Source organism: Gadus chalcogrammus, chromosome 16 (genome assembly GCF_026213295.1).
Source record: "Gadus chalcogrammus isolate NIFS_2021 chromosome 16, NIFS_Gcha_1.0, whole genome shotgun sequence".
NCBI classification, from domain to species: domain Eukaryota; kingdom Metazoa; phylum Chordata; class Actinopteri; order Gadiformes; family Gadidae; genus Gadus; species Gadus chalcogrammus.
This window is the reverse complement of record NC_079427.1, coordinates 16,107,990-16,123,980: the sequence shown is the minus strand read 5'-3', so window position 1 is coordinate 16,123,980 and position 15,991 is coordinate 16,107,990. Positions and strand designations below refer to the sequence as shown.

The 15,991-nt window shown below is 46.5% G+C and overlaps 1 protein-coding gene across 1 annotated transcript in view; it reads left to right on the top strand.

Annotated features, from left to right (window-relative positions):
* The window catches only part of grik4 (glutamate receptor, ionotropic, kainate 4), a 140,350-nt gene that overhangs the window by 90,494 nt on the left and 33,865 nt on the right, over positions 1-15,991 (top strand). Inside the window, exon 9 of the mRNA XM_056611733.1 lies at positions 347-451. Coding sequence (XP_056467708.1) covers positions 347-451 — 105 coding nt within the window. The remainder of the gene's footprint in view (positions 1-346; positions 452-15,991) is intronic.

Here is a 15,991-nt window from a genome sequence, read left to right as displayed (position 1 = left end):
TGTCAGAATGGCACTCTAACTTAACAGCGAGGCAACAAAAGCCATTGTCAGGCCCGCACAATGCTAATGAGATATTTAATAGCATAATAGGAGTGTATAGCGAAGTTCTACGGCGCTGAATATATGTATTCAGTATTTTGTGGTTCTATACTTGGACTGCCCATCTCTAGCTCATCTAGCTCATATTGCCTTTTATATCACCGTCTGAAGATAAACATATTTCAAAGGGACCCAAAAGGATAAACAATCAGTTGCAACACTTATTTCACTTGGATCCTCAAAGCTTTTTGAGGTTCACTATTTTAAGTCTTTAACATTTGTGTCTATGTGTGTCTGTGGGGGACAGGTAGAGTTGGAAGGACTGACGGGGCACATTGAGTTCAACAGCAAAGGCCAGCGGTCCAACTACGCTCTGAGGATCATGCAGAACGGCAAGGACGGCCTCAGGCAGGTAAAGTACAGCCCATGTTTCTACAGGGGAAAGAAGATTATTTTCCCTCACTGTGCTGGTAGCCACGCACAGACCGTAGTTCCCTCGCTCATTAGGACTGGAATTCATTATATCAACAATGTTTGTCGAGAGGCGTTCCTCCGTCAGCATAACCATTAGCCAACGCTACCGCTAGCAAGACGTCTAGCATTCGAACACATCTAATCACAAAGCAGCATAAGCTATTACTGCACCATCGTCTACTATGCTCGTTGCGGTTCACTGATTAACCAACTGAAGTAGTTTTGAGCTGAGCTGCCTGTGTCGATGCTGGTTCCCGAGACTACGATCTGTTTGGAAAGCTGGAGGTGAACTCACCTGATTCTGCTGTGGCAGTACATTTCAGATCACCTTGACGACTAGGTATTGAGTTCAAAACGGAAATAGCTGCTGAATGCACACAATTTTCTGCATAGGCAACTTCTTGACCATCCTTAAGAGAGAATAAATCATTTTAACCCCACTGTTCTTAGAATACATTCATGAATATAAAGAAAATGGAATTTTGCTACAGCTGTTAACACTCCATCACTCTCCAAATGTTCAAGATGGAAAAATGTACTGGGTTGAGTTAAAGTAAATCAAGTCTATACGTAAGCAATAAATGACAGGTGGAACATCTTGTCTCAGACTTGCATCCATGCAGGATGGTTCCCCGTTTCCAGGTCTTGGAGAAAGATTTAGTTTCACGCCAAGAACACTTTCATAGCGGGGGTTTCTGTCGAGGGATTTCCTCCTTTATGAAGACATTTCCAATAGTTAGTCTAATAGGATATTTTCAGATCTCCTGGGATGGACTTGGGCCTGTAGAGGCACATCTACCTTAATGTAGGCTTTGCAGTGAAGTCACTCTGGCATTGAAAGGATTTTGTGATCAGTGGTTTAAGTGCGGCTAGTATAGCTTATATTGATGCTGGTGCAGTGCTTGGAAATAACAGCTCTTGCTCTTGCTTGAACCCAACTTCAGGTAGGGAAGCCGGGGCTGACCAGGGGCATTTTCTAGCATGGAGCTCAGCTAATGGTGTCCCTAGACTCCCTCACAAGCCATCGCCATGGGAGAGGGGACCCATGAGTTTGCATCTCAGAAGGAGGCCTTTAAACTTCACAGGTTCTGTCTCGGAAAGGAACTCAAGAGCTAAAGTGAGCTGTATTTGCATTACGCCGTGCGAAACTGACTGCTGAAGTTGTCTTAATCCCAGATGGCTTCAGTGGAGCAACTCATTGGCAGGCATTGCGGAACTGTAGCTGCACATAGTAGCATAGTAACCAGACATCAAGGTGGATGTGTGGTTTCCTTTGGAGGACCTGTGCGTAGCCCCGGTGTGGAATAAAGAGCATGAATGCTTCCTTTGGCCTGATTTATGTGAAGGCATTCTTGGGCTTTTCGATATATTTGTGAACATCTGAAGTGCAATCTGGCTGGAAGGAAGGGATGCAGCCTACCTCTGTGTGAGGAGTTACATACAGTTACACTGCCAAGGACTTGTTGTTTTTATAAATATGATAATAATTATTTGTGATTAAATCAACCTAAAGTCATACACACAATTGCCTGATAAAAATAATATCTAGAGGTAAGAAACACTTATTATGATTTATCATATTAAATGTACAAAATCTATTGTTTAATCAAATTTGTATTACACACAGGAAGAGCTCAGTACTTCAAGCAGCGTGAAAAGGTTTGGGGACATTTGCTTCTAATCAACGGATATAAACAAAGAACTTTATTACACAATTCATCTTTTCGGACTGATTGAAAGATTTGTCATGGGGATTATTTAAGATCGAACGATACAATCCCCATTTAGTTTTATTAACAGATGAAAGGTTTTTAATTTGTTATCCAAAATTGTACTGTCATAATTTACATAATTCTGCGGCTCTTCTTCCACCGACACAAAGAAAAAGAAATGTTTTGAAATAAAAGTGCAATCAACAATAAAAATATTTTTTTCAGCCTTTGCCTGAAACTGAATGTTGCATAGAGCCTTTGTTGGGGAAAGGCTCTATTCAGTAGCATTCTGCTATTAACTGGCTACTCTGTGGCCTTAAGCCCTGCAGCTCACAAGGGTAACACTTGAAGGAGAGCTTGTGCTTGCGGCCAGGTACCAACCCCTAACTGTATCACTATTGTGTCGCGTGTTTGGTCGTTCTGGAGAGCTGGCCTTGCAGGCCGTGCCCAGACACAAAGGTCCTATTGTGTAGGCTTTACAGACTTGTTAACACCCTGACAAGGGTCAAACACACACACACACATACACACGCATGCACGCACACATACAAACATACATGCAGGCAGACTCACTGTCACCGACAATCAAACACACACACACACACACACACATACATGCATGCATGCAGGCACGGCTGACTTTCAATCACACACACAATAACTTGTGCACTCATGCATGCAGAAACATACTCACACACAGAGGCCAACTCACGCCCCAGTGCTTCTGCGTGATTACCAAACAGCCACTGTGCTGCAGATGTCGCCTGTCTGTCTACTCTACAGCATGCCTGGGCTTTACACCTCCCAACACCCTACAGCACTTAAACCCTTCCAACTCCCACCTAGCAACAGTTTACACCACTCCAGCATTCCATTTTTAAAAGGACACAGGCTCCTCTTAAAACCAAATTAGTTTGATGCATCCGACAGCGTGGCCTCATAGAAACGTGTAATGATTCTTTCTACAAATGCCACGACTCTCTTTATTATTTCACATCTCGCCACGTAAAAGGAACGCATGCACTTTGGAAAAGGTAAAGTGCAACTGCTCTCTTTGTGATTTGATTATCTCAAAGTATATGTTGTCCACCCCAAGTCGCTCCTCTGACAGGTGTAATTACACTCTGTTCCCTTGAAACCGTTGATGTTGTTCTGCTATCGTCATGATCTCTATAGTAACGCTGATAAACATAACCCAAGTTCGCGGGCTAACAGTTCAATAACCAACACAACACAATCAAACATGGAAGATTGTAAGAAAAAAAAAATCAACATTTGGTTCATAGCCCGTTTTCCTCCTTCCTCTTGCTGTTGTTCAGTTCCAGCTGCTCTGAGCGTAGTCGCCACGAAAAGACCGCTGCATTTCAAATACAAACTAGAACTGCAAGCAGTTATCCAGGGGTCCAAGCGATGTGCATTTCGCCGGCACAACGCGAAGCATGTATTCAAAACGCTACCATGAACCTGTGGATAGAAAGGTTTTGACTGTGAGAGGTTTGGTGTGGGAGTTATAGCCCCAAACGCGTTTTTCCTTGGTATAGCGCCACCTAGTGACCGGCATGTCTGGATTTTGTCGTCTGCGTAGACCTCACAGACCTGGATCTATTCATGCTATTGACGTGTCTGCACCATTTACTGTTTGGGCTGTGGACCCACTTTTAGGGAAGGAAGTATAAAGATACACAATGTCGTCGTTTTTGGCGCCCCCTTTTGGCGAAATTTTCCGAATAGAATTTTTTTCGTGGCGAAAATGTCCGAATTTTTTATGGAACTCCATTAAGGGTAGCGCCGACACATGTGTACAATTTGAACTCGATCCGATGTCTAATTTTGAATTTTTGGGGATTTATGATTTTCGAAGTGTAACGTAGCTAATAAACCAACATTCAAAACGCTACCGTTTCGTCGTCGAAGGTCGGATCAAAAAAGTGTTCGAATTTTTTGTGTGCGTCTGAAGATGTCGTGTGCAAAGTTTGGTGTCGATTGGTCAAGAAATGTTGGAGGAGTTGTGAAAGGCAGTTTAGCGGTTTTCGCGATTTTGCGAAATTTTTTCATAGACGCAAATAGGCGTGGCCTATGCCAGAAGATGCAGCAGACTCCAGTGAATCTGTGGGTATAACATTTTGGACTGTGGGAGGTTCGGTGTGGGAGTTATAGTACCAAACGCGTATTCCTTGGCATAGCGCCATCTAGGGACCTGTGTCTGGATTTTGTTATCTGAGTAATGGTGCCGGACCTGGATCTAGTCATGCTATTGGCGTGCCTGCACCATTTACGGTTTGGGCTGTGGTCCCACTTTCAATGCGGGAAGTATAATAATCGCTACAAAAACAATAGGGATCTGTTGGCTTGGACCCCTAAATATATAGGCCTAATTAGGCCTCTGTGCGTGATCTGTTTTCGCGGTGTCCTCGTTTACCAGGCCGCGGTGCCCGTGGTTCCCGGGCCATTCATTCATTCGTTCACGGGGCACGGCGGGAGTCGCGGGAGACGCGGGAGTGGTCGCGGTGCCCAAGGTCACGGGGCCCGGGCCGCGAGGTGCCGCGACCGGGGCACGACGTGAGACGTGGCGGTCGGGAGTCGCGGGAGTGCCAGTGTCACAGTGAATGAATGTTCAATCCAACCATTTCTTCCTCAACTTTTCTTTCTTGGCCAATAGATATCTCTCTCTCTGTCTCTGTCTCTCTCTCTCTCTCTCTCTCTCTCTCTCTCTCTCTCTCTCTCTCTCTCTCTCTCTCTCTCTCTCTCTCTCTCTCTCTCTCTCTCTCTCTCTCTCTCTCTCTCTCTCTCTCTCTCAATCCCCCCCCCCCCCATGTCGCTCTGGAAGTTTAATCAGGTTTATCACAATGATGGACAGTGCTGTTACCCAATCAGAGGTGAGATATTTGCATGTCATGAATATTCATTAATATTTTTATATTTTTTGCACCAAAACTGACTCAGAGGGCATTCATTGCTATATAGTGTCCAACGCAAAATCAATGAAAAACGATGCATTGACAACTTTAAGCTATATAACATGAGTGTGAGTGGGGTTGTTAGTTTATTTATATATTTTTATTGGGGGGGGGGGGGGGGGGCGCCAGAGGATCAGGGTAAGTTCAGGGGGCCGTTTGCTCGGTAACGGTGATGTACCTCGTGTCCTGCCACCGAGCCCCCATGTCACGGCGTGCCCCCTAGCAGGCTGCTAGACGACTGCATTCGCCTCTATCCGCCTCCCTGGCTCGGCCCGGAGGCCCCGTGCCGTGTAATACGATTGAGTGGACCACCTTCCCTTGACCCTTGTTCTGCCCGGCCAAAGCGTCTCTACGGGGGTTTTGTTCAGACGAGCGGCGTGTAATTACCCTCATTCCCGGTCGGTCTGTGAATCTGCCAGCCTGATGCCGGTGACCCCCCCGGTCATCAGACAAACCTCTGCTTGTTTTTTTTTTTAACACTCGGACAGCCGTCTCTGACGTGACTCCAGGGTCTCCTGGCAGCGAGCCAGCGCTGCGGCGGCAGCTGCGGTAGCGGGACTCCTGATGCGATGGATCCGAGCAGGGCTATCAGAGAGCAGGTCTGCCCGTTAACGCTAACGGTGGCGAGACAAGGTGTTGTTTGTTTACGTTCACCAACACCTCCCACACTATGTCGGGACGGGCCGCTCCGGACAGGCAGGCGTTAGGGGCGCCCTGTTCATGGGCAGGGATGGAATGTACACACACACACACACATGCACGCAGACACGCGCACACACACTAATAGTATTACTTATTCATTAACATCTGCAAATCACAAAGTTATCGCTCAATATCAAAGCGTTATCGATAATGCTGTGGTGGTGGTGCTAACTTATCCCGCCTGCACGCGCGCAGCTTCCAGCCAGAGGCTCGCGGTTAAAAGTCTTTCTTGGAAGGCGCGCAATTACAGATTATCGGGGAGAGCTCTGCTGCCTCCAGGTCTTTACCCACTCATTCTCTTGATCTGTTGAACTCAGTCTGGCTCGCTGTGGGTGTCCCTGCATGAGCAAACCGTACACAGCGTATGGATGATGCCTCGTCTCACAAACACACAATCAAACTCTCCATCTGGCTATCTGTCAGTATCAGTCCATCTCTATCTGTTTATGTTTGCACACACATATATCTGTCCGTCTATCTGTATCCATTCATCTGTATCTATTTATACATGACGTGTTCATACATCTATCTGTCTGTCTATCATAATCCATCCATCTGTATTTACTCATGTATGTACATACATATATCTGTCCATACCATTGTAGCTTGCCCCTTGTCAGGCTTCAAATCGCATTGCCTATTGTATATCTTTTACTGATGGTAATATTTACTCTAAATTTCACGTCCCCCTCCCCCCTCCAGGACAAAACCATTAGCGCTAATTTGAGCATTAGTCGTTCGTCAACAGAACAACAGGGCACGGGGAGGACGTGTTATTTACCTTTGGAGAGGGTGTGTCGTCATTGACTCAAGGTGCTTTCGAGGGTTATTCCGGGGGGACGATGATTCATCATTCTGTTGACACAAAGTTAACTTTATAACTTTGGACCGGCGGCCACGGCCCGCCCCCACCAGCTGCCCCCATGACGCCAGGTTCAGGTCGGGCCATAATGAAGGTGCAGTGAGGCGTCTGTGCGGCATCATTACCGCTAGTGGTCCTCGCTGCCGGCCCTCAGAAGTCGGCTAAAGCGGGGCGAGGGGGAAGGGGGGGGGGGGGGGGGGAGAGAGATCAAGCAGAGTGAAGCAAAACAACAAAGAAAAAGTGAAAGAAAAGCGAACATGAGGGAGGATTTGTTTGTTGATATATGTTTGATATAGCAAACGTCCCCCCCACACACACACGACGTAACAAGCAAATCAACACCAATTCAGTACATATCAAACACAGAAAACCAAAATGGGCTCCGTATTAGCTGCCCCCTCTCTCGTTGAGCAGCGTGACATCTCATACAGCTGACGGTAAAGACGGAGGCAGGACAGCAGGCCCTCTCGGTTGTTGTTGGAATGACTCATTACATGTTTTAGGAGGATCGCTTGTAATCCTCGACGGCCTTTTATTTTGTCCATTCATGAGCCTGTGTAATGAGTAGATAAAGAAGACTAATTGCCAAAATCATATGGTGTGTGTGTGTGTGTGTGTGTGTGTGTGTGTGTGTGTGTGTGTGTGTGTGTGTGTGTGTGTGTGTGTGTGTGTGTGTGTGTGTGTGTGTGTGTGTGTGTGTGTGTGTGTGTGTGCGTGCCTGCGTGTACATGATCCCATTGAGTTTAGATACCCCGTAGTGATTGCCATGCTTAACACTATCACGTCTTGTCTTCATAAATCCTTAAAATAACTGAACCTGCTCCGTTGAACTCAAAAGCTGGGAATGATCTTTCCCCAATGGACACCAGAGAAATGGGCTGGCAGTTTCCCTAACCTAGGCCTTTTGTTCGTTGGATGAATAGCCTCTGAATAATCATAGCCACGCTTCGGTGTGCGCACACTCACACACCACACACAAGCTGGGACTCTTTTGAGCCTCCTTGCAGTGGATCCACAAAGCAACAGCAGCTATACCTGTGTGTCTGGGCAATGGCCTGGCTAGCCTCTAGCCTCTAGCAGCTAGACTCTGGCCTTAAGCCTCTACTGACTAGCTTCCATGCTCCATCAGCTGCTCAACAGTACATTGGGGAAACTGTAAGATGACTGGCTACTGCATTTAGGTTGAGTCAAGATTGCTACAGTTAGAGCATATGGCCTTGGGGTTGGTGTGTGTGTGTGTGTGTGTGTGTGTGTGTGTGTGTGTGTGTGTGTGTGTGTGTGTGTGTGCGTGTGCGTGTTTATGTGCATGTGTATTCATGGCTGTGCTTGGTATTTCTGTTTGTGTATGTGTTTGTCTGATGATAGGTAGGATTTGTAATGTCAAGGAGATGGAGGGGGGCGGAGAGAGGGAGACGTGGTTGTTCAATGTCAAAGTGTATTTATCAAATACAAAGTATAGCAGAGGCACATTCTGAACAGTGAATACCATAGGACCTAGCACCAACAACTACGCTGTAGGCATAAAATAATATGCAAATATATAGTTAGTACCGTAATATAATGAGTAATAATAGAAAACGAATACTAAATTGCTTCAGTGCTGACAGGCTTGAGTTATTTTGTTCTCTTGGAAGCTGCAAAAGGCAGGTGTGTCTAAGATACGACTCAAATTCCAAATGTTGCATCATTAGGATAATGCAATCTGTTTCACTATGTAAGCTTGTACATGTTTTAACCTTTAGAGCGCGGACAGCTCAAGTGCCCATGCATTGTGTCTGGTGAACAATGGGAATAAAGGCATTATATTGTAGCATTTTATGTCTAAATCTGCATATTTCGTGAGGCTTTTTTTTTCACTAGGTTTTGTCGTCGAGGTTTGCAACATGTTGATGTCTCCATCTCTCTCACGGAGACACTTGGTATTCACTTGACTTGGCATAATCTCCTCCCTGAGGACTTTTCTCACCACCTGAACCTAACCTGATTTCTCTGTCGTTGCCATTCATCGGATCTGCTCGACTTCCCTAAACAGAAAACTGCTTTCCGAGAATATTCAGAGGGTATTTTCATTGCAAGTAAGCTGTAATAGTTTGGTATTGAATGAGTAATATGTGTGTCTCTAGATATGTACCGGTGAAGTTATATTGATGCAGCCAAACACTACTATATAGGACAGCTATATTGTTTTTCTTTTCAGAGATTGGATCAATTTGAGGCACAACAACTTCTTGCATAGACGTGGAATCTTACTACTCCAGCCAAATAGCTGCCTGTTGAACTGGCTCTTTATTTCCCAAACGTCCTGATTTGTTCCTCCTTTTAAATGCATTTCTGTCATTCAAGAGATGCCGTACGGCTCTCTGCAGAATACACAGGCATTTCAAAGTCCTTCATGAAATGATTCGTATATTCAGAAGACCCATTCCAGTTCATGAGTCAATATTCCACCCACAACTGTGAACAGTATTTACCATTTTTATATTTTTCCTTGTCCATTTTTAGTCAACATCAAAATTGCAAACAGGAACAAAATAATATCACATTCTGCCCTGATTGTAAAAGTTTCATCTTTTGAACTTGTTTTTCAGTGTGTCAATACTTTAATCTTGATACAATTCTACACCATAGCCCATCTCATCCTCGGGTCGTTTAATCACCCAGATATGATTAAAACATGTGATTTATGGCATGACTCTTGGGTATTCACACCAAAAGTGCTCCATCCCACCATTCTGTGGTTTAATCATGCAGCAGGTCTCTGGTTGTCCTTGCAACGAGAAGGCTGAAAGCTAGAGATACTTATGGGAACAAGGTGTTAAGAGCAGAGTGTAAACCTTCAAGTCCTCAACTCCATCTGCGAATAAGAGGGAACTCTGAGTTCCTTCAACACATACACACATACACATGCATTCACATGCACACGCACACATGCACACACACACACACACACCAATTTGCATAAAGTGCTCTGAGGTGCTATGTTATTTACACAGCGCTCCCTGCAGTTAAAAGCTGCATTCCTGTATTCACTTTGCCTCTCGCTCCTGATGTATTTATTCCCTGCCAGAGCCACGCTGCTGTTTATTACAGCAATCTACCTTTTCTCTCCCCTTCTCTTTTCACCATCCCCTCCTTCCGACGCCTGTCTCCTGCGAGCACAACATGACTGTATATACACACAAGCAGATGCACACAAGCACACACACACAAACAGACAAACACACACACACACACACACACACACACACACACACACACACACACACACACACACAGACACACACACACACACACACACACACACACACACACACACACACACACACACACACACACACACACACACACACACACACATACCCCTAGCCTTGGAAGCACGTGCACACAATTGCATTAGGTCATTCAGCTGCAGTGTGAGGGGCTGTAAGGGGGGGGGGGGGGGTGGCACATCAGAGTTGTTCAGTTTAAAGCCTGCTCCTGACTCTCCTCCTCTACCATTGAAGGGTGTTATCATCCAGACACAACTGGTGGTGGGGGGCTGTCGCTGTGGGAATGTGTGTATGAATCGGTGAGTGTTAGGCAATATTGTAAAGAGTGGGCACTGGTTAGAAAAGTGTATATAAATGCAATCCATTTACCATTTACCACAGTCGTTGAGCTAGTAGGGACAGCATGGGGTTTGGGCCAGTAGTGACACCATGGTGGTGGTGCTATTAGTGACAACATGGTGGTGATGCTAATAGTTACATCATGGGGTGGTGCTAGTGGGCTCGGCATGGTGGTGGTGGGAATAATGACAACATAGTGGTGGTGCTAATAGTGACACCATGGTGGTGGTGCTAGTGGTGACTTCATGGAATCGTTCTTTATTAATATTAGTATATATTTTTGTGAGTGTGCGTTATGCAATCGAAAAAGTATATGCATCGTGGGTGTGTGTGCGTAGTTGCAGCTGTTTCTGAGTGTGTGTGTTTGTGTTTGGTCACGTGATCATGTGAAAGATTGCGTTTGTGTGTGTGTGGCAGGGGTTATGTGCTTGTGTTCTTTGGCATGAGCGTGAGCGTTTGGATTTGTGTGTGAGTGGGGGGGAGTTGGGGAATAATTGATTGGCGTTAATATCTTGGAGGAGATGCTACACGATGTTAAGTGCTATTTTCAAGTGCCAGGACCAACATCATACAATAAATGCGGACGTGTTTGCTACTCAGGGATATTCTACTTCCAGCTTTCTATTTAGATTCTCTATATATTTATTTTGGTAAACTGAAAATGTATATAAGATCGAAAAAGTGTACCGTAAGAAGTTATTGATAAAAGCCTCAATGAAGATTGAATATAATTAAGTGTGCTGTATTTCATTGGTAAAAGAGGGCCGAGCAGACAAAGCGCGAGCAAGCTGCCTTTGCATGATTTCCGTGCAATGGATGGCCTCACATGAGCCCGGACTTCCGAGAAACTCAGATTTAAGGAGAAAGTGGGTGCATGTGCAGCAAGATGGCCTTCAATCACATTAGTACGCTGTCTTCTAATTCAACTCTGGGAATCTGCATGAATATTAATTCCAATGAAACTGAATTAACTGAATTCTTCCTTTTGATGTGGAGCTCAAGTGTCTTGAGTAAGTGCTTTGGTGTGACCGTGGACCTCTTTAGAATGTACATTAACATGAGCCTCGGAAAATACTGCATCCATGTATCTCTTATTCGTTAAATCACCTGTCTCATACACATCGCACATCAAACACAAACAGACAAACACACACACAACCACACGGACACACATGCAAACACACAAACGAAGACAAAGCGAGTGAACACATGCATACACACTGCGTTTCGTCTGGCCTGCTGCCTTTCATTTTGCCTCATTTTTGGTCTCCGGGAGACACAGAGCGGTCCCGCTTCCTCTTTTGTTTTTCTCGCCTTGCACTTTGCAGGCTGGAGACGGGGAATAGATCAAAAGCAGGATGGATGAGCTGTTTTGCAAGATCCCCCAGCCTTAACGGATTTCAAGCTTGGCTTAGGCCCGTTTGTGGGGGTTTTGAGGGAACACGCGCGTGTGATTGTGTGTGTGTGTGTGTGTGTGTGTGTGTGTGTGTGTGTGTGTGTGTGTGTGTGTGTGTGTGTGTGTGTGTGTGTGTGTGTGTGTGTGTGTGTGTGTGTGTGTGTGTGTGTGTGTGTGTGTGTGTGTGTGAGAGAGAGAGAGAGTAACAGAGCGTGTATGTGTGTGTTCGCTTTTACATGCAAATCCGTGTGTGTGCGTGTGTGCATCCAAGCGCCTCTTTGCTTTACAAATGCTTGTAAAGTCTGCATGCCTGCATGTGTCTGCTGCCTTTTTCCCTTTTGCTCATGCGTTCTCGGATTCCACACTGTCCCTGCCACAATGATTTAGTCACCAAGGACAGTGTTGGAGCGGCATCATGACCTCTCTATCTACTGTCCTCCATTCAAAAGACCCTCCTTTGGGAAACCCCTGAAGAATTAGATTCCATGTTTGGCCCCCGCCCCCCCCTCGGTCTTCCAGCCTCCAACCTGTCCCTCTCGTCGGATCCGTTACTGGATTCACATTGAATGACACCGCGATGACCCCGGCCTCTGAACGTTTCAAAGCTCTGTCTGGGTGGGTGTGGGGGAGCGGGGGGAAGAGAATGAGAAGCAGAGGGGTTGCGTAGGCGAGAGGAGCGAAAGCATGGAGATAGCGGGCGAGTGGGAGTGAGACAGAGCGAGAGGGACAGAGAGGGAATGAAGGAAGAAATGGGAAATAAAAATGTGCAGCGGTGCCGGCGCTCCCCTCTGAAAGGCCCCGTCCCCCGACAGTGACAGTGTGACCTCTCCCCCGCCGAGGATTGAGACATGTACACAATCAGCGGTGCGGCGGCGGCGGCGGCTGTCCACAGGCCCACAGGGTCCCCGGCTGCCAGGGAGGACATTGTTTGCTCTGGCTTCTCCTTGGGGCGCTCCTTTGAAGTGATGCTCAACCAACCACGAGGCACCACCATTATCATCCACCCCACACTTGTGTCTCATTACTAAAGGGACTAAAAGGGCCGCGGCTTGATTCCAAATAGCGCCAAATAACGACCGATGAGAGTAGCTTTGGAGTAAATTTGAGGTGAAACTTGAGATTGAATGCGTGTGTGTGTGTGTGTGTGTGTGTGTGTGTGTGTGTGTGTGTGTGTGTGTGTGTGTGTGTGTGTGTGTGTGTGTGTGTGTGTGTGTGTGTGTGTGTGTGTGTGTGTGTGTGTGTGTGTGTGTGTCCGTGCATACCCGTGTGTGTGCATGGATGAATGTGTGTGTGTATGCATGTGTTTTGTGTTTGTGTATGTGTGTGTCCGTGCATGCCCTTTGTGTGTGCAGGCATGAATGTGCGTGTGTGTGTGACAACGAAACGAGCCAACAATGAAATAGAAGGTCTGCGAAAGCTTATAAGCCGAGTTGCCCTATTCCCTCCTAGCCCGACGGCTTCAGGCGAGCAGCGAGGATCGGCGCATGATCTCAAAGTTATGTTTGTGTGCGGCGGAGAACAGCAGCAGTCTGCCTCCCTCCGACGCGCAGAGCATCTGGGAGGCTCCTTTACGTCCTTTTCCCGCGACCCGATGCTGAGGAGGCTCAGCTGGGCCGCTGATGAATTCACCCACTGCCACACGCTCCTTCTGCTCAAGGCCCGTTGAGGTCTGTCTCTCTGCGACCCCCGCTTTGGAGAGAGGGTAGAGGCATGGCATGTACACACACACACAAACACATGTGCACGCATACGGAGACAAACACAAAAACGGGAGTGCGCAGACACACACACACACACATGCAAACACACAGAGACACACACACACATGCAAACAAACAGGGACACACACATACACACACGCGCACACGTAGCGAAGCACACACTCAATCACACAGAGACAGACAAACATTCATGCGCACACATTCGGAGACAAAGATACACACACTCAGAAAAACATACTTTACCCTAGATAAATGCCCAAACACACACACACAAACACACATAGACAAACACACTCACAAACACACAAACGTAAACACACACACACACACACACACACACACACACACACACACACACACACACACACACACACACACACACACACACACACACACACACACACACACACACACACACATATATACACACATACAAGAACACAACCAGTAATTGAAATAAGTGTGAATAGAATCTACAAGGGTTGTATTTCAGAAAAGTCACTCATCGTGAGTGGGGAAGAGGATGTTCTTTACGTGGTGGTGGTTAGTGAGGTCCCCCATTCACTGAAAAGCATCTTTGAATGTCTAGAAAAGCGCTATATAAATTCAATCTATTATTATTAGTATTATTATTACGTGAACAATCTTCAATTGTTTACCGTTCTACACCAAAAGTGGTGAACATCAACCTGTAATTGGCCTCGGATCCAATTCAGCTGACAGTAATAACTTTAACGGCAAAAACGCCATATCATCACAAAAAAGCCTCTCTCTCTCACACACACACACACACACACAAGTTACACAGAAATAGACACACACTGCTGCCGTGTCGCCATGACACCTTAATGCAGTGGGCTTAATTCATGTGTGCCCGACGACATTATCTCCACATTAGTACTTATTCCCTCCCTCGCACGATGATGGATGCCTGTGCCATGGCGTCCTCCCGCCAAACCCTATTGAACGCGCCACTCCTGACAGGAGAATCAGCCACTCCCGACGCTCCGGTGAGCAGCGAGCCTAATCCTCCCCTCAGACTGTAATTCCAGGTTTCAGAAGGGAACCCTGGGTAATCTCTCAGCGGGGGCGACGCTCCACTTCTTCTGTAGCCGCCGCCCCCTCACAACCCTGTCTCTCTCTCTCACACACACACACACACACACACACACACACACACACACACACACACACACACACACACACACACACACACACACACACACACGCATACAAACGCATATACACACATGTACACACGCACACATACACATACAAACGCATACACACACGCATATACGCACACACGCATCCATATGAATCTACACACACACACACACATACATACAAACACATAAACACATGCATATATACACACACACATACAAGCACACACATACAGGCGCACAATCTCTCTATGTCATACTTATTCTGCAGCAGCCCGACAAATACTCCCACACCCACACACACACCCACCTACCCACACACACACACACAGACAAACAGGCTGGCTGCTGCTGGTGGTACACTGTGTTCCTTCTCTCTTGTTGCCTGCTCCTGGTACCTGAGGATTGATTACCTCTCCGTTTTGCCCCCTCAGCCCAGCTCCCCAGTAAATGACTGACAATAAGCATCAACAGTGTATCGCTTATTTCCTCTTGCTCTCCCCTTTTCCCATTACGGTGTCTGTTGTTGGCCGATATCCCCCCCCCCCCCCCCCCACCCACCCACCGCCTTGCATCGCTCCATTCCTCCAGACAATAGAGAATTCAAGACGTCGGATTCATTGCTTTCATGTGTATGCAAATGCATTGATGTCTGTTTTTTTATTGTAGCAGCGAATCATAAAATAATTATTGCGCTAATGGAACGACTGTAAATCACCTCGTAGTGGACGTGAAAACGTTGTCACGTTGCGTCCAAAACACGGGCACAACAGATGTGATGGGATGTGCTGCGGCACGTGACGGTAGGTGATGAATGTAATTAGCTCTCCTGCTTCATTAACATTCTAAACCAAGCCTGTACACAACTTTTAATCTCCCCCAGGAATAAGACCTCAGGACTGATGGCACGAGCCAGCATGGCCGCTAGGCCTGTAGGATGACACATTTTTGAAAATGCTTAAAAGGTAAATGGACTGCATTTATACACATGAGCTTCTCTTACCGGCGGCCATTTTATTTGTTGCTTCTTATTAGTCACTAATCAGGTGAAGAAGCTGCGTACCGCGTCCAATAAGACTCAGGGACCAACTTCATCATGTCAGTGAGCGACAAAAAATGTTGTCACGTAATGTGTCTACGAATTCGAATCACTACAGGGACCATCAAAGTTTTATTTGGAGAAGTTGTGCTTGCCAGTGGCTGCAAAGGCCCTGTTCGCGCCCACTAGCATGCGTGTGCGTGCACAACTGTGTGTGTGTGTGTGTGTGTGTGTGTGTGTGTGTGTGTGTGTGTGTGTGTGTGTGTGTGTGTGTGTGTGTGTGTGTGTGTGTGTGTGTGTGTGTGTGTGTGTGTG